Here is a 24375-nt window from a genome sequence, read left to right as displayed (position 1 = left end):
TGTCTGTCACTTAAAAAGATGCCCAGAAAAACTGGAAGAACATCACTTGAAGATGTTTCTGGAAGAGAAAGGATTATAAGGTCTGAGGGCACCCACCTCTAAATTTCAGGACAAAGATATCCCCCAGTCATACTGGGGAAGAAGAAGAAGAAACAGAAGAATTTCCAGCAAACCCAGATTCTTTGTGTGTGGGAATGGGCAGTGAGGAGGATGGTGGTGGATCAAATAAGCACAATGTACTGCTGTAGATAATTACTAACCATGAGGTGCTGGAATGCAAATTTAATCTTGTTTCATAGTCTCTTAAGATAGCTGTTTGAAAGTTAGAGAAAATGACCTTTTGAAGATTCCTATCCTTCCCTGCTCAATTCTATCTAATTGCCTCTTTTGCTTAACTTCAGTACAGTTCAGTGAAGCAAATCCCATCCCAAGACTGTACCCCTTGCTTAACCTTTTCATAGTTTAATCTAGGTAAACACTGTCCTTATGCTTTGTCCACACAGATTCTTAAACAGTAATAAAAACCTAAATATTTTTCTACAGCAGAACTATGTGGACTAGTGAACTGTGTCTCTGCTGAACTGTGCACAGTACCAAGGTTGTTCCAACTTACTTGAGTATTCCATCATGATATTTTCAATAGTATGTTTGCTGTCAGGGTAGAATATATGCTACAAAAACTAAAAATAAGTTTTGCCAAGGTATTTTGGGGGTTTGTAGTCAAACATGATAGAGATAATTTATTCTTGAAATGTGTTTATGTTGATTTTGTTTTGAAACAAGAATATACGACTTACGGAATATTTATGTTCAAGATCGTTCTGTAATTTCTGCATTAAACCCCCCTATACATAATGCAGTTCCTGCTAAATTTGAACCCCAGAAATGTCTAGAATTTGAAGATAAAATAATCTGAAGGATAGCACAGACCCCTGTAGGAGCATACTGTCTTTGAAAACATTTTAATAATAAGCTATCAGAAATGATACTTTTGCCTTTTCTCCATTTTACCATGAGCAAAGAAAGAGTTTTAAAAGTGCTGCTCAGCTATTACCATCAAGCTATTTTTACTAGGACTTTTGAACATTGATTTGGTGTTTCTAAATGGAGGCATTTTTCACTTGTGGTTGTGCATGTTCATTTTGGAGACTTTCCTTCAGTCAAATCTGCTGTGATCTGAAACAAGGTGGTTTTTGGAGCTGTCCTAGGCAGCTGCCAAATACTTTCAAACATTCAAAGTGGAGGTGTAGAGGAAAACAGTGGTGTGGAGGAAACTCCAGTTGTGTACATAAATAGGTTTGGTATAGTGTCCTGAAAGCATCTTGGGATAGTGGGATTGGTGGACCAAAAAACCTGCCATAGAATTGCATTTATCAACATAGTAATTTTAATGTTTCTGTAGTTACTGGAAAAAAATAAAAAAAAAAAAAAAGAAAGCCATCACTGCTTTATTTTGTTATTGTTTTGAAGTTCATAGACCAAAGAAGGTAAAAATAGAAATTAGAATTTAAGGGCATTTTACATATTTTTAACAATAAGTTCGGGGATAATACAAAATTTTCAAAGTCAGCAGTGATGCACTATCAAACAGATGAGCTCTTTGCTCATCCTTGCTAGTTCAAGGATGAGTTCTTTAACTGTGTACTTAAATGACTTTTGAAGATAAATTCTGAAAAAAAGGCTTTTGTGAATATTTAAGACATGTAGCATGTATCAATAGTTTGACAAGTAGCATTTAGTTTCTTTGAATAACTTTCATAATAATAAAAATTGTTAATAATTTCCTGGTATTTCTCCATGAATCAGCTTTGAAAAACATATACTACCAGAAGAAAAGCTATTTCTGTTTTGGATTCAAAGTAGGACAAATCAGCATTGTTTTTTGTGGTGCCTGTTGGTGCATTTTATCCTGGAACAATGGGTTGTGTCTGTTAACCATTTGCTTTGATGGGTTAAGTAACAGTTATCAAGTCAACTCTGCCACACAGGGTCTTCTCTTTCTTCCAGAAGGAAGGCTGGGAGAGAAATGCTTTCAGATAGTATTTGATATGGAAGGAGGAAAAAATTGAAAAAAAGAGGTTTTGAGGACTGTTTTTTCAGGGAAACTCTGCTGGGAGCAAAAGTCAAGCTGAGGGGCAGTGGTTATGGGTATGAAGGACAAAACAGATGCCCAGAGCCCTGGGAATGAGTGGTTTCAGTTGACTGTGTTTTGCTATGTGTTGATATTTGTTCTACTTTAGGAGTTGGAGAAATGTACTTGGTTGTACTCCAGCTTGTCTGTAATTGAGAGTTTGGATATCTTGCTGTGCAGGGAAGGGAAGAGGCAAGTGCAGACAAAAAATATCTTACGATTTTTCTTCAAGTCTTAAAGCAGCTTGTAACTGTCCCAGCACAGCTCCAGTCATCTGGTGCCACTCTTGTGGGTCTTGTTTAAAAACTGTACTTCTTCCTCTTCCCCGGAGCACCACTAAGTACCAATGAGTACTTGGCATCCATTACAAAACATCTTTCATTAGACCAGACTAAATCAGTTTGCTAAATAGGAGCCTCACAGAATAGGAAAGATCTCTTCTATGTGCAGCTGCATCCATCACTACAGAGATGACACTGGCATATTGTAACTTAAATGTTTTGGCTTTGAAGTCATTTAGCACAAAAGGGATAAGATATCTCTTGTCCTGGGGTCAGTTTCCATATTAGTGATCAAAAAGGAAAATCTGAACATGAGAACTGAAAGGATTTTGGTTTGTAAAAATGCCTGGAAAACAGGGCAATTACCACATAGTCACTGGTTTCCTAGAACTGAGGGGAAATTCACAGTATATTTTGCCCTGTTGAGTCCTGCATTCTGAGTTGTGATCTTGGCACATTAAGGACTCCTTGTATAACATGGAAGAACGCATTAGGAAAATCCATTTGGATAAGTGTTTACAAATTCTATTCTTACTTATGCAGGATGGGCCTGGAGACTGTCACTGGGGAGAAAAATTGAATATGCTTGAACTCTAATTATTTGGATGCTGCTGTTGTCCACTCCCAGGCGATCTAATTTTACCTGCAGTTGTAAAAGGCAGATATAGCTGCCGTTTCATGACATATGCTTTTATGCAAATGTTAATAAATATGGTAACTTTTGCATCTTCTACCTGACTGACAGTCACACTTCTTTACCTTCTCACCCCCTCTGGATCTCTGAGAACACTCATCCATTTGCAAGATTGTAATTTACAGTACCGATCATTCAAATTAGGTAAACATTTTATGGGGCTTAGATCATATAATAACTTGTAGAGTATAAATGAAGGGTAGGGGACATTTTTTTGGTGACTTTTACAGTCTCTGTTGGGGACTGAGGCTGCATGCCTGACGTTCTCTAGCACTCAGATAATTTCATAGCCAAAATAAGGATGCAGTTTAGTAGCTTGTTGCCTGTAGAGTGCTCCTTAAAAATCTTGTCTGTATTACCCCAGAGCCACCCCTCCTAGGGTACTTAGCCATAGAGATATTCAGAATGGAAAAATTAACAAAGTGCCTGTTGGATGCACACTAATACCACTTTTTCTGCATCATCCTTTAGTAGCTGGGTTTTTACAGGGCTTTGGCACTGTTGTTGCTTCAGTATTAAAAGGTCAAGGCTACTCTCCTTCACGTCAACCAATGGTTCCTGACTTCTTCCACATAGGAAATGCCAGACTGATTTTTTTTCTAACTCACTTTGTTTTGGATTAGCAGATGTGCTAATTGTTTGTAACTGTATACTTTATGAAGAACTATTTACCCTGTAGGTTTTCAGTTACACTCTATTTTTGTTTTCTTTGTTGAAAAAAGATTGCTTTTTTTTTTCTTGATTGCATAAAGAAAGTTATTAATAGGCTTTCCCTTTTCAGAACTGGAAAATACCCAGAAAGACATTTGCTCACGCTTTCCAAATTTGCTTCTAAATTGACACCAAACATGGAAAAATTTAGAATGTTAGGTGAATATTTTGTGTAGTTCTGAGCAGATGGAAACAGCTGTTTAGTTCTTAGAATGTTTAAATTGATGATTTTAAATTGTCCATGAACTATGCAAATAAAATTAGTGGGAAGTGACTGTGGAATACAACCCACGATCAGTAGCTCTAAATTAGCTTGTTCTTCCACTGGAAAATTTTCAGGGCATTTTCAAATCAGAAAAGATTGAAAGCTATTGATAGCTGAGTTTAATAACGTCCCATTTAGTTTTGTCATGCAGTTCTAGTTTATTTCACTTCTAAAAGTTAAAAAGTTGAGTTTTGCGACATTTGCTTTTTTAAAAAATAATTTGACAAAGATGCATAACAGTGATGACTGTGATTCACAGTGATATCTCTGTGGACAGACAATCATATTATGTTTTCAGTGGAAGCAGAGATATTGTGCTTGTAACATGGAAATTATCCAAATGATCACAAACTGTCCTGAGCTCTTATGGCTCGCTCTCATTCTTGCATCTTCAGTCTATAAAAACTCCGTAAATGAACTCTGAAGAGTAGAGAGGAGATCTGCAGGACCTGACAAGGCTGGAAACAATAAAATTAGTTCTCCTAACTGTTGCAGAAATGATCTTATAAAGCACAGGACCACAGCATCTGTTGGTACATGTAAAAAAGGAAGAATGGCACAAAATTCCCCATACATGCTGTTACACTCAGAATCTTTTTTATGTAAGTACAAAGGTGAAACTCATGTTGCATCTAAAGACAAGTAGTTGTTGTTATTATAATTAAAACTCATTACAGCTTGATCCAGGAATCATTACTTGGCTGGATCCAATAATTACAAGAAAAGAATTAATGCTTCTGTATAGGGGAAAGTCTCAATAAGTAACTATGCAGTTAAATTCACTGAACACATAAAGTGTCTACCTCTATCATGCTGTAATGCTCACCTTTTGCCTCCCCTTCTGGACTGTAAGGTTTCATTTTGGTGGTGGGTATGTGGAGGCATTTTAGCAGTTGTCAGGATCCAAAGGACTTCAGATACAGAAAGATCTGAATATCTGAGGAATATGATGTTCATGTTGGTAGTTTCTTCTTGTCCACTCTAGGATACACTTAGGGTCATTTTTATATTTGCTGGCAAGCTTTTAAAGGTGGCCTTTTTTCGTTGGTCTGCAGCTCCAAGTTACGTCCAGATTTACTGTATGTGATACCATACATACAGTTGATCACTCTAGAACTAATTTTGCCCAGCTTTAAGTCTGCAGTTCTTTAGGTGACCATGGGTGAGCTATAGCCACAGTCCCATCAAGTGCCAGCTCTGTACCCTCTCTCATTTTATCCCATGCTTCTTCTCCATCCTATGTCTCCAAGTCTGAAGGCCTCTGCTAGCATGCCAGGCCTTTATTTTTCTACACTAAATTATTGTATTGAGTTGTAAAATGATGATGGTATGATGCAAATATAAACAAAAATTAAAACAAATCAGCCACAGATATCTGTGCAGTTGGAAAAAATTGTCACAGCTGAACCAAGTTTAATTGCGGGCTAAAACAAAGTTGCAGGCAGGTCAATAGGAGTTCAAACAAAGCAAGCCTGAAAAATGAAAATGCTCAATGTTTGCAAGCCCTGCTGCAAGGCTTCAGGCTAGTCACTGGTGATAGCAGTGGTGACTGCAGGGCTACAGGGTAACAGAGCTGCAAGGGCCAGAGAAGGACACTGGTGACATTGTCTGTCATGTTACCTCCAGACCTTAAATACTGAGGTCTGAGTGTGATGCCCAGCTCAGAAGTTCTCAGGATGCTTGTCAGCTGAGCATGGGAGTGCAAGCATGGAGATGCTGCACAGAATACCAGTGCTGCTCATTATTGTGTTTTTCTCAGTCTCTAGCATTGCCTGGTCTCAGAGAAGACTCCAGGCTTGATGAGACTTTTGTTCTGACCCAGTCTCTATATCCAGGTTTTGGTCCCACCTTTTGGCTGGAAGGGTCCCACTCTTTGCCTCCCCAGCAGAAACTGTGGATGTAGGGACATGTGCCCACACTGTGATGCAGTTCAGTAGCTTAGTTTAACCTGTTGCTGAAAGGGGCTTTGATGAGGTGATGGACTGAAAATGCAATGTGGCTGAAGTGTAGCTACCTGCTCTCATCTGGGCCTGAAGATCAAGACAAGTAGCTATGGGCAAAATGATCATTCCTGCTGCCTTGCTGTGGAGGTTTGACTGCTGAGGTAGGCAGCATGCTTATGAATTTCTGATAAAGTCTGGTGGGAGGCAACAGAAGTTAGCAAAAGTCAGCATCACTGTGGCTTGCCTTAACATGCAAAAATTGGTAGTCAAATAGTCATGAGAATGAGTTAGTCATAAACTTTAGAAAGGAAAGTAAATTGGGATACATCATTCACATTTTCAGGCTTTTTTGTACTCATGCAAAATTTGCTTTTACAAAAAGTGAAATTCATGCAAACTTGGCCTATAGTAACATTCCAGTTTTAGAAGTCATGTAAGTGCTTGGAGAATTGACAAAACTCTGACATTTAACTTCTTATTTTTGGGCACTGAGTGCTGCAAGGAACTCAGCATTAATATACACCCTTTGTCTTTGCATACCATTTATAAGGTTTATTTTTTTTTTTGTGATTGTTACCTCCCTGCAACTGCCCCTGTTACTTTTTAAATAAAATTTTAAAGGCCACTAAACTGTGTCAGTTCTAAAGACTGATCAGTATTAGCCACTGAAAACAAACCAGTAGATTGTGGTTACAGTTACTTGAACATTGTTTTTAAAAGCCCTGTAATCCAGAAATCCATGGCTATACCCTACAGGAGTCTTAATATTCTTTGAATTCTTGGAAATTTGGACTGAATTGTTTATTGCATCTGGTCTGTTAGTAGCTGACAGAAAAGAAAGATATCACTGAATAAAGTGTTGCACAACACGTACTGCAGCTACACAAGTACTTGTTACCTTCTCTGTCTGAATGGAGCATTTTAATCATTAATATGCTGGCATGAGGAGACATGAACCCTTAAAATAAGTACCTGCAACATTTTTGTTTATCCTCAGCTGTTCATATGTTTGCTCATCTTACACATGAATACCATGAGAACAGCTGAAATACTTTTTGTTAGTCTTACCAAACTTTACTTTTTGTTGTTTCTGTCTCAGAGATAAGATCATAATATCAACTACATGACATTTATTTTCTCTAATAGCTTTTTTGCTCAATCACACCTCAACAAATAATATAGTATTTTGGTAAGGCTGATAGTCAAAACTGGGGAAACTCACAGGAATTTTCACAAATAGGGAACAATTGTTGAAATATGATATTCTAATAGAAAGCTATTGATCTTAGATACTGATTTGTAATGAAATTCATAAAAATATGTCAGTGACGTTTGGTCTGGTTTCCTCTTATGACTCTTCAGAGACCGTCAAGCCACTTTCTTTGTACCTTGTGTTCTTTATTTATTCCAGTTTTGTGCTACTGATTTGGGGTTTTTTTTCATTAAGCAGCCAAATACCAACCAGTTTCGATATATTCCAAATATAATTCCAGTATATTTTGAAGTGATTGATGATCATTAGTTCATATCACGATTCCTACATGGTTGGGTTTCAGTTGCTCTGCTACAAGTTAATCACAGAATCACAGAGTGGGTCAGGTTGGAAGGGACCACAGTGGGACATCTGGTCCCACCTCCTGTTCAAGCAGGGTCATCCCAGAGCACATGGCACAGAATTGTGTCCAGACAGTTCTTGAATATCCCCAGTGAGGGAGGCTCCACACCCTCTCTGGACAATCTGTTCCAGTGCTCAGTAACCTGCACAGGAAAGAAGTTCTTCATTTTCAGGTGGACCTTCATGGGCATCAGTTTCTACCTATTGTGTCTTGTATGGCTTGGCCCCAGCAGGAAGGGCCTGGCTCCATCCTCTTCACACCCTCCCTTCAGATACTTGTATGTATTGATGTCCCCTCTCAGTCTCTTCTGAAGGCTGAACAGGCCCAGCCTTCTCAGCCTTCCCTCTTAAAGAGAGGTGCTCCAGTCTCTTACTCACTTTTATCACCCCACCCCGGGCTTGCTCCAGGAGCCCCATGTCTCTCTGGCACCAGGGAGCCCAGAACTAGGCACAGCATTCCAGATGTGACCTTGCCAGGGCTGAGCAGAGAGGCAGGACCACCTCCCTTGACCTGCTGCCAGTGCCCTTCCTGATGGTCCCCAGGACACCATTGACACCTTGTTGGCCCCAAGGGCACTCTGCTTTCTCATGGATAGCTTGTTGTTCACCAGGTCCTTCCCTGCAGAGCTGCTTTCTAGCAGGTCAGCCTCCAGCCTGTGCTGGTGCCCAGGTTTGTTCCTCACGAGGTGCAGGACTCTGCATTTGCTTTCCTTGAATTTCAGATGGTTCTTCTCTGCCCATCCCTCCAACCTGCTGAGGTCTTTCCAAAGGGCTGCACAGCACTCTGTGGTATCAGCCACTTCTCCCAGCTTTATGTCACTAGAACTTGCTGAGGAGGCATCTGCCCCTTCATCCAAGTCCCTGATGAGTAAGTTACACAGCACTGGGTCCAGAATTGAACCCTGGGGGACACCACTAGTGACAGGCTTCCTGTAACTTGTCAGGGAAACTATCTTGAGAAATTGGCAGGAAACCAAAGCAGCACACCCCCTCCATTGTATGTTACAGGGTGATCTTACTGTTTACCCACAGGGTAGTACTGGCATTAAAAAGGATTCCTTTCACTGGGACAGCTGTTCCACCGAGGCGTTGGAACGGGAACAGTGGTGGGAAGCATGGGCTGTTGTTGGCCTCTGAGGAGTTAGCGGCTTATGCTTCAAACTGCCAGCATCCCACCACTGTTCACATGATTCCAGAAAGAAATGCAGGGAAGAGCCATGCAGTCAGGATCTTGGCCTGCAGCAACCCTCTGTCCATTGATTTGGAAAGGTCAGTGTAAGCAAACAAATAATTTTATTTTCCAGGAAGAAGAGACGAATGCAGCACAAAGGAATAAGATACTGGAACAACAGAAAAATAAATATTTAAAAAGATATCTAGTGTTGTGGCCATTAGGCATAGCATAGGCATGTGCTCTGTAAGAATAAAAGTTACATGATCAGAAATACATGAACAAAACACAGTTCAGGAGTACAAACCAAGTGTTGATGGAGAAATAGGTACAGCAGATTTACATTAGCAGCTTAGGACTCCAGTTTTGCTATGCTACCTAAATCTGAGTAATAAACTTTGTGGAATATTACTCCTACACTAACATTTATTTTTAATTTTCTAAATACTTGGCACTGTTCCAAATTCTGAGTCAGTTATATCTTATTTAAAATGCATATATTAGAGAAAGAATTTGTACATTGCTGTTAGGTGCTGTTTTGTAGTTTTCCTTTATATAAACATTTTAAATAATAAGTGTAAGAATCACAGTGAGTCAGAACAATGCCATGTGGAAATGAAGAGTGCTTGAGAGATTTTTTTGCTGTGCCTGTGACCTAATGGGCCATTCCTTCCATGTGGGAAAATGTAGTGCCAGGAAAATAAAGTTTCCCCTGTGACTCTGTGGTGCATTCCTGTTGCCCAGGTGAAGCTCAGTGATTTCAGAGCAGCATGTCAGATCCCATCACACACACAGAGGACAGTGCTGCCAGTGCACTGTGATTCCTGGGTTGTTTTTCCAGTATACACTGACTTTAATTAGTGCTACCTTAGTATGTGCAGTGGATGAATATTATAGGCAGGTAGATCACATACTTCCCTAGACATTTTGTTGTGATCCAAACTGGACCAAAAGTTTTTATTACAATTCTTGTTTCAGTGCTTCTATCCCTCTGTCTTGTCTGTGGTCCCCCTCTCATTGCCTGTATGAGGGAGAATATGTTAATGCCATTGCTCTGTAAGCAACAGCAGTATGAAATCTTTAGCAAATATTATGTATGTCTGGTTCATCTCCATTTCAGGTCATAAAGTGTTGGGGTTTGGATTTGTTTGTGGTTTTTGTTTTGTTTTTAGTTTTGTCTGGGTTCTGTTTGTTTGTTGTTTATTTGTGGTCTTGGTTATGATGAAAGACTGCTCTAGGAGAGGCTGGTGTTGGGAGGGTGTTGAAAGGACCATTGAACTCAGAGAAGTATTTCCAGTCCAGACTCCTCAACAGAAAATATGTCCCCTGTTCTCATGGGCTTCTTGTGTTTGTGTAGGCAGTGTGAGAACCCCAGGTCAGGAGGAGAGAACTCATCCCATGCACAGGAAACTTTACCACAAAGTGCCCAGCACATTTCTTGTGAAGAGGGTAAAGGTTAATTTAGGATAAAGACCACTTGTAAGCTGTTTCAGTTTCTGCTGGTAAAGTGACAGAGGAGCCTGAGAGGGTTGGACTTCAAACTCCCCTGTAGCAAAACTTAGCATTTTCCATGGCATTGGACTGTATTCAGCTTGATAAAAGCTGCTCTGCAAAGTGGAACAGAGCCATATTTTTTTCCATTTTAGCTATCAGACATGTATGTTACAAATACTCACTTCCACCTCTGGATGTGTGTGTTTTTGTGCTCCTAGAAGCGCTAAAGGAGTAAAAATATTGTAATGACAAGTGAAATTAAAACAGTATATCATTAAAAAGAATGCTAATTGTATTTCTGTTGTGCATACAGACAAATAGTTTTAATTTGCACAGAGAACTAAGTGGCCTAAATGGCAGTTTCCTGTTAAAAAAATACTCAAATATATTAAAGAAGTAAAACTGGGGTTTTAGTGTATTTGAGTTTACTGAAGTTCGTAGTAGGGAAGGATCAAGAATAAATTTTGTGCCTTACAAACTTATCTGCAACTAAGTGGGATCTGTGGACAGGAAAGCAAAAAGAAAACAAGCCACTTCCTGGTGCTGAAATGCCCTTTTATCTAAACATCACTGAAAGGTGGCATTCAGGGATTTCCACGTTGCACAATTACCTTTGTTACATCTTCATTAGCTGATTTCATTTTCTTGTGGAAGACTTTTCCCTCTTCTTGCTGCAGTTATTCACTTACTCAGAATCCTCCGGGAATCTTCAGAGAGTGACAAGAAGATTAAGGCCAAACTTAGTATTTTTAATCAAGGGAGAAGGAGACATTTACCCAGATTATGAGGGGCACCTGGACCTAAGAAGCAGACTGAAGGGGGAGATACAGCCTCTTTGTGGGGCTGACAAACTGGCACCTGCCAGGTGTGTCTTTGTGGGGAAATGTCAGTGGGAGGCAAAGGTTCATATTGGGTGTTGCCATCACTTGCATTCTTTTGCCTTCCCAAGGCCTAGATCATGGAATGAATGGACTGAAACTGTTGTCAGCCCTTGGATCTGCAGTAGACATAGCCTGTGTTGCTGCCTCTGTGAGTTTGGCTGGAAGGATTTTGCTCAAGATGCCAAATTCATGGCTTTGACTTTTCCTGTTTTGATCTATGCAAGATTCAGGACATTCATTTTCTCATTAAATGAGACAGAAGAGTGAAGTGCATGTCAGACTGTAAAGAAAATAGCTCTTAATTGGAGAAGGTCTTAGCAGGGTTTAGCTGGGAGCTGGTGTCCTTTGAGCTGATGCTCTGCTCTTGGGCTGCCTCTGCAGCCATGAGTGATAGGGTTGATCCAGACCTTCACCTCAGATCCTTGCCTGGCTAATAAAGTTCCTTGCATCATCTTTGAAACAGTTGTTGGAGGTGGGTTGCTGGAATTGCTGAAAGATTGGGTTTGAGCCAACATGTCAAATCTAGTTTCACTACCAAGGTTTTCTATTGTTGGAAGTAATAAATAAATAATAAAACACTCCCTGCATGCTAGTTGTACTAGAGATGTTGCTCTTACACAAAAGGCAACATGTTCATAACTTAACATAATCAGGCATTTCTTCCTTTCCATTATTTTGTCCATATTTATATGGTTAATGGAATGTTAGTTGGAAACCAGGCCATGCTGCAGATCCAAAATGCTGTTTTGGGCAATATTCACTTTTATGATTTTGTGTATCGTCAAAACATTTTCAGTCAGAGAAAAAATTTATGAAGATGTTGTTTGAAGAATGCAGTTGGCTGAAGGAGCCCTCTTGATGTTTCAAAATGAATTTTTCAGGAACAAGAACCCCAATTGGTAAGGTTCAGGGAATGGTCCTTACAGCCTGGAGAGCCTTGAGACTCTAAAACTGATTGCACTTCAGTAAGTAACCCACAGCTGCTTTTTCACCCTCTCTTGGAGATGGTGGTAAACTTTCAGTAGGATTACATCTCCAGCTGCTTTTTTTAAAAGCATTAAGGAAACTGTCACACTCTCCCTTTTTGTTTATTATTCTCTTCATTTAGATATATCATAGTAACATATATAACATTGTGTTATATTATATGTAGTAACATTTAGCCTTCCACTGCTGTTGCATTTTTTGCTTTGGTATGCCTCTTTACCTGATCCAATGCCATAAGCCTAGAGCACTATAGCTGTAGAAAAGTACAGTCTCAAAGTAGACTTCAATTCAGTCAATAATTGGAATATCCTCTTTCTCCTGCTTATGGATGTGTGAACTGGAAAAATCCTGTTTTCTGCAGTTGTGTAAGGAGTGTCAAAAAAGTAGATGTTAGGCTGAAATAAGGTTTAATCTCACCTCACATGTTTATTTCAACATCTCCTATTTGTAGGAGATTTTTTTTTTCAAGAAGGAGACGGACCAAAGCCCTTTGCCAAAACAGTTGGTGAAATGAGGAGAATATTAGCTTGCAGTTGTATAAACTAATCATCAGGGGTTTATTCTGGGGCTGAGATGATCATCATTTTTGCTTGAGATCTTGCAAGCAGAGTGAGACCAAATGTCCTAAAGTTTCAGTCCCAGAAGGCACAAGTTCACGTAGCTGAGCAGGATGACATTTGCTTTCCACAGCTAACTGGCAGGTCTGAGGGTAGCAGGGCAGAAGTGGCATCAGATGAAGATCCTTTCTTCAGGTCATACATTTTTGTGCTAGTAGAGTGACAAATAAATATTCACATAACAGAAGGGAGGCTTGTTCAGAAGCCTTTTTGAACTGTGGATGTGGCCTTTACCAACACTGGAGTTCAACAACAGCTTATCATGTTGAAAACTGGGCTTACAGCAAAGCTTCATGAAGTGCAAAGCTGCACAACTTGCCAACATCCACTGTCTGCCATCTTAGTAAGAGTAAAGCCAAAGGCTATGTGTAGATAAATCATGCCATCTCCAGGAGAGGGTGCCTCAGCATGAATTATATCAGCCTTGGCATTGCTGTCTGCTTGAGTGGTACCAGCCTTTGGAAACTATCCATTTAAGGACAGGTACCATCTAAGGAAACTGTGTGATCTCTTAATACAACCTTAAATTTAGTAAGAATGCTATTTCCTTTGGTTTTCTCAAAAACATGAAGATAATGTTGTAATTGTTGAAGCAGTTGTCATTCAGGAGAGGGGTGAGAGCACCTGTGGTTTGGCTATGCATTGAGTAAAGGGAACTCACCCCTGCCTGAGCTAGCACAACTGTAGGAGGGATCCAGTTTGCCCAGCTGCAGCAGGGCTAAGTGAGTCATCGAAATAATTTTTATAATTAGAGAGAGGTATCTCCATGGGGTGACTCATCCCACCTACCTTGGAAAAGAGTGACTTGTTCTCTGGAAGTGCCCGTGTCTCACAGTGAGAGAACCTGAGTGGTGAGTTGAGATCAGACACCTGCCTCCTATGTTCTTTAGGTGAGATAATATCTTTCTGTAAGTGGTAAGAGCTCATGTTAAATTCTAAAGCACTCTTGGGTAATTGGTAGGGCTGGTGATTAAATCAAGAAACTGAGACTGGAATTCCCATTTTCTTTTACTGCAATATGAGATAAATGGGAGATCTTAAAAGACATAGCCTTTTAATATAAATGTACTTGAATGAGATGGTGGCATTAACAAATATAAACCTTCATTTAACCTGTAGTAAGCTTAAAAATAATTTGCTTTTACTGTATACTCATTGCCAACTGTTTGTAGAAGCCTCCCTCACACAGTATATTCACCCAATGGAATAAGAGACCTACGTGCTGGTCTTTTGAACTTCTGTATTTTGACACAGGATCTTCTCTTGTGACAGTAACAGTTACAACTCTTCCAAACAACATTTTGGAAGTTTAGCTGTAGAAAAGCAAGCATAGTAACAAATGCTGTCTTAAACTCAGCATATCATATACATTCCTTTTTCTTAATACCACCAAGCCTTTTGGTAAACATGTTTACATGTATTTCTTACAGCTGTTCTACCCACTCACCAAATGCTGACCTGAAGTCAGTCCTGTTCAGCATAAGCTTGTTCCTTTGTGCTCCTGCTCTGGCCAGGTATTGCCATGACTAATGCTCTGTGAGGTCCAGTAGAAGATCATACAATCTTTTCATTTTCAGTAAACTTTATTGTGAGCACTGGTAATCAGAAGTTACATTTACAGTTAATCTGAGAATGGTACCTGCCCACTGGTTGTGATTTATGCAGTATAAAAAGACTGTGCATTTATGATGATTATTTTGTTTATTTTTTTTTTAGATCTGGATCTAACTTATATTATGATAGACAAAATCCGTCCCCACATAAGGAAAAGAGCCCTCTGTAAGTATGATCCTTGTAAGTAATGTAAAGATGTATCATTAGATCATAAATTAATATTGCAATTTAAATGAATCATTGAGGCCTTAGAGAACCTTGGAAAATTACTACACTCAGTAATATTTAAATACAAATAGCTTCAAAATAAATTAAATGTCTGACCTTCTTTTAATTTATCAAGGACTGACCCTTTTTAAAGATGTCAGGAATTGCAGAGATTTTAGCTGAAAAGCAGCCGGGCTCTAATTACTGTCTGGCCTGTACCTTGGTGAACATGTTAGTTATTCCCTAATATGTTATTTGTAGATTTTGGGGGAAGGGCCTGTGGCATCCTGTCTAAATCTCTGCAAGTACATTTTGTAGGTCTTTACATCAGGCAGTTAGATTTAATGGACTTACAGACTGTTAAACATCACTTTATATAAAGAACAAGCCAAGGAAAACCTATTGCTGAAAGAAGGGAAAAAAATGAGATAATGGAAAGCCTTGGAAACTGTCAAAGAATTTTGATGGAAGTTTTATTTGAATGAATACTAGGACATTCAGCACTGTTTGAGAAAGGTTTGGTTATTCACTAGCCACTTAAACATTAATAAATACAATAAAGCTTTTTTACTGTGTGTGATCAAACCTTGGAAGAGCCAGGTTAGCTAGAGAGGTGCATTCTTGTCCAAAACCAACTGGACGCAGTCCTGAGAAGCTTCCTTTGAGCAAGAGGTTTGGATTAGATAAACTCCAGAATTTATCCAGCCTCAACTATTCAATATGCATTGAAAATCTGCCTGCTTTAATATTTGGCTGTCAGAAATTATATCTATAGACAGAGTGTTGTTTTTTATACACTGTTACTGAGTTTCAGAGCTTTAGGGATGGGATGTTCAGAGATCTCAATTTCTGCTTCTACCATCCAAAAAAATTTTTTTTTCCTATTTGGAATTGACTTATGACATATTATATAAACCTGACTTTAATCAAATTCTTAGTTCTGAGTGGTAGCAGACTGGCTTATTTTGTAGGCAAAGTCCAAATTCTTTCCTCTCTAGAATGAGCTTCTCATTTACAATCTAATTTCTAAGCTGATGTAGATGTCCGGGGCTGTGTTCAGTTCAGTTGTCTCACATGCTTAACTTGCATTTGAATTTTTGGTGTCCAGTGAAGCAGTGATAGTTAAGCAGAAGCTTGAGTACCCCATGGAGAGAGAAAGATTATTTTGAAATCCTCCAGAGGGATATGCTGACTAATTAAATTCAGAGACTTAAGTTAAGCAGGTTGAATGTTCCTTTGGAGGCCTTCTGACAGGTTTAAAGTGGTGTTTTAGAACAAAATGTAAGCTAGGTGCTCTATTTAATTAGAATGCATCTTGCTCATTGTTAGGTCCATCAACCTAAAAGGAAAATAAATATTCTCCAATTTTGCAGTGTGGTTCAAATGTTTTGTAGAATGAATGAGAGACTGCTGGGAAGGTGTTAGTTACTCTATTAGTACTTTTCAGGTTTATTAGATCCTACTCCTCACTTTCTAAATTAATAATGTTTGTCATAAGATTATGAAACAAATAAAAAAGTTCCATAACTGCAGTGCTAGCGTGGTTGATTGAAGGAACATTCACATTTAAAATCATAACCAAATTTGCTGTAGGCTTTCTTTCCTACTGTAATTTTTCACTTCATAGGCATTGTGAGGGGAAGGACTGGCATGGATGTCTGTAGTCCAAAAAAGTGTGGTGTGGAGGAAAAGCACAGATGCTGCCATCTGCCACATCAGCAGGCATCCCTTTTTGCTTTTTCTTTCCTCCACCATCCCAGAATTTCAACCTCTCTCTGGCCCAGTAGGCTTTATTTATAGTTTTCATTATCCCTTTCTCATGGCAGTAGAGCCTAGAACAGCACAGTGTGCTGACACTGACAACATTTCCTGCCCTTTTGTTCAGCACTGCACCAACCTGTTGTCCCTTTGTCCTTATCCCTTTTGCTTCCTCTGCAACCAGAGGCCCCATCTGATAAATTTACTTGTGCTCCCCAGGGAGTAGAAACCAGGAAACTTCATTAAGGATGGTTTAATAACTTAGACAAAGGAGAAGAGCAGCTGGTTTGTTAAAGTGTCTCTCTCAAGCCCCATTCTCTGACAGAAAAGCTTTCTTGCATGTGGTCCAGTTTTCAACAATTTGCTGTAAAATGCTGCAGATGCAGAGTTCATGCAAATGTAATTACTCTGCATTGGATCTGCCTTGAGCATTTTATTTGAATGACCTGAGATGATTTTATGGCAGTAGGTTTGCTGCTGTTGAAAATAACAGTAGCTGATAATGGCCTAAAATTTTGGTGTATGTTTTTGCTTTCTCTGCCATTTAGCACGGTAATGTTAGAGGAATAGCAGCTGGAGACAACCTGCTGCACTCTGCTGCTCTGTGAGACAAACATCAGTAAAGCCAAGCAGCCAGAAAAGAAGGGCTCTTCATGAGAAAATGACAGCAAGAGAACACAGCCCCCGCCATGGTGCCAAGTCCCGCACTGTGCAGAGGGCCTCCACCATTGATGTCACCTCTGACATGGTTGGCCTTTCCCTGACAGGTTTGTACCTTCCTGGCAGCTTCTGCTCTGTTGCTGCTTCTTCCAGAATCTGCCTTGTGCTAATGTTGGTTTGTTTTTTTTTTTTCTTTTAATTGCTCAAAGATTTAGATCTGTCTGGTTAGCTGGAGGTAATGAGATAAAGGAATTAGGCTAAAAAATTCTAAAAATCTTGAATTTGCTACTTTTGAACTAGACTAAACATTGAAATCAGAGGGGGATTAAAAAGAATAAATTAGAATTTGTGTAGTTATGTTTGTCACTCAAAAATAAGCAATGGGGAGAAAATAACAAAATAATGTCATGGTCTAGGAAGAGTCTTGGCAACCTCCTTGTTTGACATTGTATAAAATTTTCAAGACAGTTCAGGGAGCTGAGCTTTGTCTCACTTATCTTTTATGGTTATTAAATTAGGATTCTAACCCTCAGAGGCTTGCTTTCATTAGTGAGAGAGACAGGTACTTTTAAATTTTGTCCTATTAACTACCACAGATTTAATAATTTGGAGTTAATAGTGGCTCAGGCCTTAATCCTGTTGTTTTCTATTGAGATTAAGCATTTACTATTCCCATATTGCATGTAATCTCATATAGGTTTACATATTTTAATATGTTTTATAAACTGAGATCATCCCAGATTTTCCAAATAATTATTGGATACCAAGGATTACGAGATAAATATTTTAGATACCAGTCATGGCTCACTGAATTAAAGAAAAATATTTTTTGTATAAAATGTAATTTCTTTGTCTGCATGATTGCAACTTCGGGAAAGAATTCACATGGCAGTGATGTGAATTGGCTAATCTTGTGGTAATTTTCTGTTTTACAGGAAACATTCAGGATCCAGATGAGCCAATTTTAGAGTTCAGTTTAGGTAGGCTTAGTGATTTTTATGCTAGTTTTGATAATGCATGCTGTTGAATGTGTGTGGGGATTTGTAAGTGTTGATTTTCAAGTGCATTTCATATAGTAAGGTTTGCAACTTTGCTCTGATTTTTATGTAGATGTTTTTATGGCAGTTTTTGTGCTGCCTGTACAGTATCTTTTGATAAGCAGCCAGCAGTTTCATTTTATGAAGTTTCTAAAAATCTGTAACTAAAACATTAGTCTTACAAAAATTTTAATGTTTACTATGTGAATATTATTATTATTAAATGTTTGCTTTGTTTATATGAAGATGAAGTGAAACTCCCTTCACTGTCAGTTAATCAGCAGTTCAGGTCTTCAAGCAAACTGAAGATTTGCTGGAAACACCATTTTAGGGCAGAATGGTTTCTAAGAATTGTGAATTACACCTAACTTCTTTCCTGGGGTTTTTGCTGTCAAGTGATAATGCAAGATGCAGAAGTGATCTGAATTGTGAGATGGCTGAATTTGTACAAGAATCTTGTGCATTGACTTACCTCACTTGAAGAATGAATGAATGAATAATATTTTCTTCATGAAAATTCAGTCCACATTTTTGACTGCAGGATGTTTTTCTTGGCTTAATAGTGGACTATTATGTGAAAAGTTATGCTCTTTAACAGTAAGCTAATGAAAAATTAGAAAATTTTCTCAGTTATGTGTGTTATGAATAATGATCTTAACAAGCATTCTCAGAGCTGAATGAGGTATTTCAATTATTTTCAGATAAATTAAAAATATCTAGAATTACAAAGCTGTTCAGCTAAATTTCAGAATTTACTTCCTTCACGTAGCTGAAGCTGAGTTGGACCACATTATAGCTACCTGTATCTAGCCAGATAGAATTTGGCTCTGAAGTTTAATGTAATTGTGTAGAGTCACTCATGGAAATTTTTGGAAATTGTTTCCTACTCACCACAGTCCTTTTCCCAGCAGTTAAACTCACAGTAACATTTTATAAATAAATTGCTGCCATCTTACAAGTACAGGCTGGTTTTCCTCAGTAGTGCTGCTTGATCAATGTTCAGGCGCTTCTGTTGGTTGTCCCTGGGCAAATGCCATTTGATAATGGGCTTAATGGAGCATGACTTTGAATCAAATGCAGCCAGGCCATGAGATTCCCAGGGGAAAACCTGCATGTGGGCTGCTAGGATGAGCTTGCCAAGGGGTGGATAGGCATGTATTAGAAGAGAGCAAGTTTAAATTGCAGCCCTAGAGCTTGGAGCCAGACTGAGCTGATTGCATGTTTACTGTTTGCGTGCACAAAGGTGAGTGATGTCTGCTTTTATAGTGTGGTGATAGAATGAATATTAAGCTCTTTGTGGTTTGATTGCTCAGGGTGTATAATGTGGTGTTATAAAAATGCAGAGTCTTACAGCAATATGAAAAAGATCCTGAATCTAAATTTCTTTATCTGTTGCATACCTAAAGCTTGCAGTGAGCTGCTAACTCCATCGCTAGATCGAAAACCAAATAGTTTTGTAGCAGTGAGTGTAACTACGCCTCCCCAGGCGTTCTGGACGAAGCATGCACAGACAGAAATTATTGAGGTGAGTGCTGAGGTACTTCTAAATTACATTTAAAATCAAAGCTAACACAGGAATCATGTCTTCCCTAACAAATGTAACCTTACATTAACTTTTGGCTTTTTGTTTGTGATTGCAGGGAACAAGTAATCCCATCTTTCTAAGCAGCATTGCCTTTTTCCAAGACTCTCTTATCAATCAAATGACACAAATCAAACTCTCCGTGTATGACGTCAAAGATAGATCTCAGGGAACAGTAAGTTTTCTTTATTCTCTTGCCTGCCCAGTCAGTGAAGCAAGGAAATGAGAGGCAAAGAGATAAAATTAGTAACTTCTGTGGAAGAAAACAAAGGGATAGCAGCACTGATCATACAGAAAGCAAGATGGGTAGGGAAAGGGGGAACAAATGAGATTGGCTTGGCAGAGTGAGAAGCATTGCCACTTTTCTCAAATAATGCTTGTCTTCAGCAAGTTTGGAATCCATGGATTTAAATTAAAAAGGTCCTGTCACTTGTGCTCTTACATTTTGACATCTTTAGTGTCACAATGTAAGAGCACAAGTCTTTAGACCATATAATGAATAGGATCTAACTGATCCCTAACTGAGGCTTCTAGCCTGTGCCAAAATGCCAGCAGGAAACTGTCTTTTGGAACAGAGCACCTAAATTCTGGGAATCACCCTGCCCTGATACATTAGATTTTGTTAAGGGGTGAGGTTTGTTACTTTACTGAAAAAAAACTAAGTGGCAGCACTCCCATGTTGCTACTTGGATTTTCAGGCCATTTATTCTCCCACTGTTGTCCAGAATACTGTTTCAGGCCCAATGTGTCTGCTCGTCCAGAGCTGTCCCTGTCTGTTCAGTGCTTCGTGGAGAAGCTCTAGGGAAAAATGAATACCTCCAGAGGAAGTGAGTTCTTCACAAGGAGAAAAATTTGGGTCAAGGATGCAGCCTGAGCCCTGTTCAGGCATTGCTTTCAGTGTTCCTGAATTGCTTGGCCTAAGCTCATATATACTGAGGTGCCTCCCTGCATATCCTAGAGAAACAAAAATGCATGTTGTCCTCCAGTAGAAGAAAAACTTGTAGAAATTATCAAATATATTAAATTTTAAGAGATTTTCATTAGTTGTATATGGCATATTTAGTTATGGTTTTGCTCTTGGTCTAGTATGCACTTGTATTTTGCACTTCAGTGCTGTGGTCAAAGCCTTTGTTCACTGTAAAGGTAAATAAAATTCTGGAACTCATCTTCTTTCAGATGTATTTGTTGGGTTCTGGGACATTCACTGTAAAGGATCTTCTTCAGGAGAAGTACCACAGGTTGCACATAACACTAAGGTTTGTAATATTTTCCTTCTTTTGACTGTTAATTCTTCAAAACATGCTAAAGATGAGGTGAAAACCTCTTATTTCATAAGTTAAAATGGACCTAATTAAACTTGTTTTGATATCAAGTATATTCTGATTATCAAAATGTGTGAGTACATGCATTTCTTCTCATTGTCATGTTACCCTCAAATGTATAAGCTGAGCACAGAGCACTACCTAGGCTGCCTTCATTCCATGCAGCATCCTTGTGGAATAAGGGGAATGTTCTCCTGTTGGACTAACCCATTATAAAATTACTCCAAATGAAGTTGAAAAGCTTCCTGTTTAAAATGTTCTTGAAGTTTGAAGATTAATATCCTTTTATAAGTGTTTCCTTGTTGATGAACAGGTCCTCCTCCAAAAAAATCTCAACGCAGAGTATTTGTTGCAGGTCGGCTGAAAGTGACCGTGTTGGTAACATCACAGTTATTGGATGGCAGATGGAGGAAAAATCTGACCAAAGGCCTCCAGTGACAAGGTCACCTGATACAATTAATGGAAGGGTGAGTATGAGCATTGGACCAAATTCCAAAGAATGCAGGTTTATTGCCAGCATTGAAATAAGCTAGGTTGACATCTGCCATCAACTTTCCTGTCCACCTTGATATTTAGTAGTGCTTTACATTTTCAAAATACTGTAAGGAGCAGCCTAATGGCGATGAAGCCATTCTGAGATTTGCCAAGCTCTTGGTGCTCATGTGTGAGGTTAAAAGTCTTGTGAAAAAAATTTAATTTAAAATTATTAAGCTTTAAGAGGCTTCTGGTACTGTTCATAGTTGCATTTGGTGTATGGATAACCAGTTTCAGAGATATGTGGTATTTTATTTCACATTGTGGATTGATAGGTACCATTAAGCAAAACTGTAATGAAGATGCTAGGGAATTCCCAGAATTGTTTGAAAGCAGATGTTTGCAGTACTTTCTGAGCCTAGACATATATTTAATTCTGTAAAGCTTGTGGTTTGAGTATCCTGGTGATCATTGCACTCTTATATGTGTATTATATTCACTGTGTGCATTAGAATCCCTTTTTATCCTCCAGATCTGTTCATGCCTATTGATGCAGTACTTGTAAGGACTCTGGAGCTGTGCTAGCATAAGTAATTGAAAGGCTGGATGAAAATTATTGTGGCATTTTGAACTGTGCAGTAGAAGTAAATAGGAATGCTTGGGATTTATTATTCCAGCCTGCAATATTTTTTATCCACAGTAAAAATATCAAATATGTATTTAAAGCATGTGTGGAGTTGAATATTTCTTTGAAGTCTTTCTGATAGGTCATCACTGCATATTGTTTGAGCACTGAGGTTTCATTCTTTACAATTTCTGATTTTTCTTGTTTTTTGTTTTTGTTCAGACTGTGTTGCCAGTTGATGAAAGTTTAACAGAATCCTTAGGAATCAGATCCAAATATGCTTCATTGCGGAAGGATGCACTGCTGAAATCTGGTAAGCTGCCCTGGGCTGCAACAAGTAAGCTTTAGGTATCAATAAAAGCTAATCTTCCCTGTGTGCCTGTGGTGGCCCCAGGGCATTTCAGCAGATGTTTCATTTGAATAGGAACAGGCTGCTGATTGAGCAGTCCTTTGAGGGTCATACCAGAATAAATCATTTTATCCTGTGCACGATTCTGTATTGTAAAAACAGCAGAAGCAAACTCTTGCCATTAGATTGACTGTAATAGAACATTTTCCATGCAATTTCATAGTCTATTGCTAAACAATTGTTGCAGGGTGAGGAGAGGGACAGAGGAAAGCAAGTTGCTTTAGAAAAAGAATCTTGCAGAAGGGTTAGTTTTCCAGCAAATGATTGCGTGAGAGGAAAATGCACGGTACACAGACAAAAAAAAAAGGCATTTTAAAAGTTGAATATGTATTTAATTTAATTTCCTTAGCAATGTAGTAAGTCATTTGGAGTGGAGGCTTTTCCTGCAAACACTTGAAGAATGGCCATGACAGAAAGACCATGCTTGCAAAAGATAGACTGATGCCTGGTTAAACCAGGTCTTTACAGCAGGGTGTTTCAGCATGTTAGTAAACTGAAGCCATTTACTTTAAGAAAGAAGAGACTTTGTACACTTCTAAGTCAAACCCCAGGCTTAAATAACATGGTTTGAATTCTTTAGTGTTTGGTGGTGCCATTTGCCGAATGTATCGTTTCCCAACCACCGATGGAAACCACTTGAGAATCTTGGAGCAGATGGCAGAGAGCATCCTGTCACTGCACATCCCTAGACAATTTGTGAAGCTGCTTCTAGAGGAAGATGCAGCAAGGTGAGTTTTGGGATGGTTTACATGTGCAGTAATACAGCAGTGATGTGGCTGTTACTGAGTTGCAAAGGCATAAATATATCTGTGTTAATGCACTGACTACTCAGTGAGGTAAGAAATGGCTTTGAGAGACAGAAAAGTAGTTTTGAATGGAAAACAGAATAAAAGCAAGTGAAAGGAAATGCTGTAGTACAATAAAGACATTGCCTCATTTCAGGAGGTGGGAGGGAGAAGGAAATCTGTTAAGCATTTTGTAGGTTTATTCTGAATTTGCTTATTTTTGAAGCAATTAACTTTCTTCCAGGCAACATATTTCTTTATGAGTATTTCTTCCCTACATTTCTAGGCTGTGGTTAATGTTTTATGTACTCTTTGTAAAGGCCAAGATTGGAATGTTAAAGCATTTTAGCTGTGTTTTTGAGTATTGGGCTTTTATTTTGACTGTATTTGAATCCAATCCTATAGATTTTAACTAAGTCTGACCTTAATTAATACTAACTAGTGTTCTCATTATTGTATATTAGGACATTTCAGTTCCTTTGGGATATTGTGAAATAAAATCATGGGTTAATCCATTCATTGTAGGTATATTTTCATATTTTGTGAAAATGACAGACTCTTACAGGAAGATGGCAGAGACTTTTTGGAATGCATGGAAAAGCTAATTGAGTTTCTGAACTTTCTGATGTTATGTTTTTAGTGGTGCTTAGATTCTAGAAATTGAATGCTGCATCTTGTTCAGCTATCCTACTACAATGTTGGTGGAGCAGGCTAGGGTATTCCATTGCACATTTAGTCATGAGTTATTTGTTTTTTATTTTGTATCTTTGTTTCTCTACAGCTTTCCTCACAGTAGGTTTAAAGGCACCCATTCATTATGAGGTACAACCATAAAAATGAAGAGATGGCAAGCTTATCCATAAGATGCCATGTATGATGGATGTAGGTTAAGGACTTGAAGATAAGGAGAATTCAGGGTGAATGAGCAAAAAGATGTGTCTTTCTGTAAGACTGTAGACAGTGAAGTTAGAGGCCTTGGCCACAAAATGTGACTGTTCAGAGGCTCTTGCTAAAATCACACAGAGATTGGTGGAGGCCTGTTGTAAACAGGTACAGGTTAATAACAGCCCAGGTGATTGTTAATATGACCTTGCATATGTCCACTGGGTGGT

At 38.7% G+C, this 24375-nt stretch overlaps 1 protein-coding gene across 11 annotated transcripts in view; it reads left to right on the top strand.

The window, feature by feature from the left end:
* INPP4A (inositol polyphosphate-4-phosphatase type I A) overlaps positions 1–24375 on the top strand; it is a 110584-nt gene that overhangs the window by 48983 nt on the left and 37226 nt on the right. For 10 of the 11 annotated variants that reach the window (XM_050975612.1, XM_030235133.2, XM_030235130.2 and 7 more), the window contains 9 exons: positions 14507–14569; positions 16918–17136; positions 17965–18009; positions 19473–19591; positions 19707–19823; positions 20825–20904; positions 21326–21437; positions 22292–22382; positions 23059–23206. In XM_050975612.1, the coding sequence (XP_050831569.1) occupies positions 17031–17136; positions 17965–18009; positions 19473–19591; positions 19707–19823; positions 20825–20904; positions 21326–21437; positions 22292–22382; positions 23059–23206 (818 nt within the window). In that variant the 5' untranslated portion in view covers positions 14507–14569; positions 16918–17030. Of the gene's footprint in view, positions 1–12067; positions 12152–14506; positions 14570–16917; positions 17137–17964; positions 18010–19472; positions 19592–19706; positions 19824–20824; positions 20905–21325; positions 21438–22291; positions 22383–23058; positions 23207–24375 lie in introns of all 11 variants that reach the window. The other variant, XM_050975607.1, reaches the window with a different exon arrangement.

Source organism: Serinus canaria, chromosome 1 (assembly GCF_022539315.1).
Source record: "Serinus canaria isolate serCan28SL12 chromosome 1, serCan2020, whole genome shotgun sequence".
Taxonomy (NCBI): Eukaryota; Metazoa; Chordata; class Aves; order Passeriformes; family Fringillidae; genus Serinus; species Serinus canaria.
The sequence above is the reverse complement of the archived record's forward strand: the minus strand, read 5'-3'. Positions and strand labels throughout refer to the sequence as shown.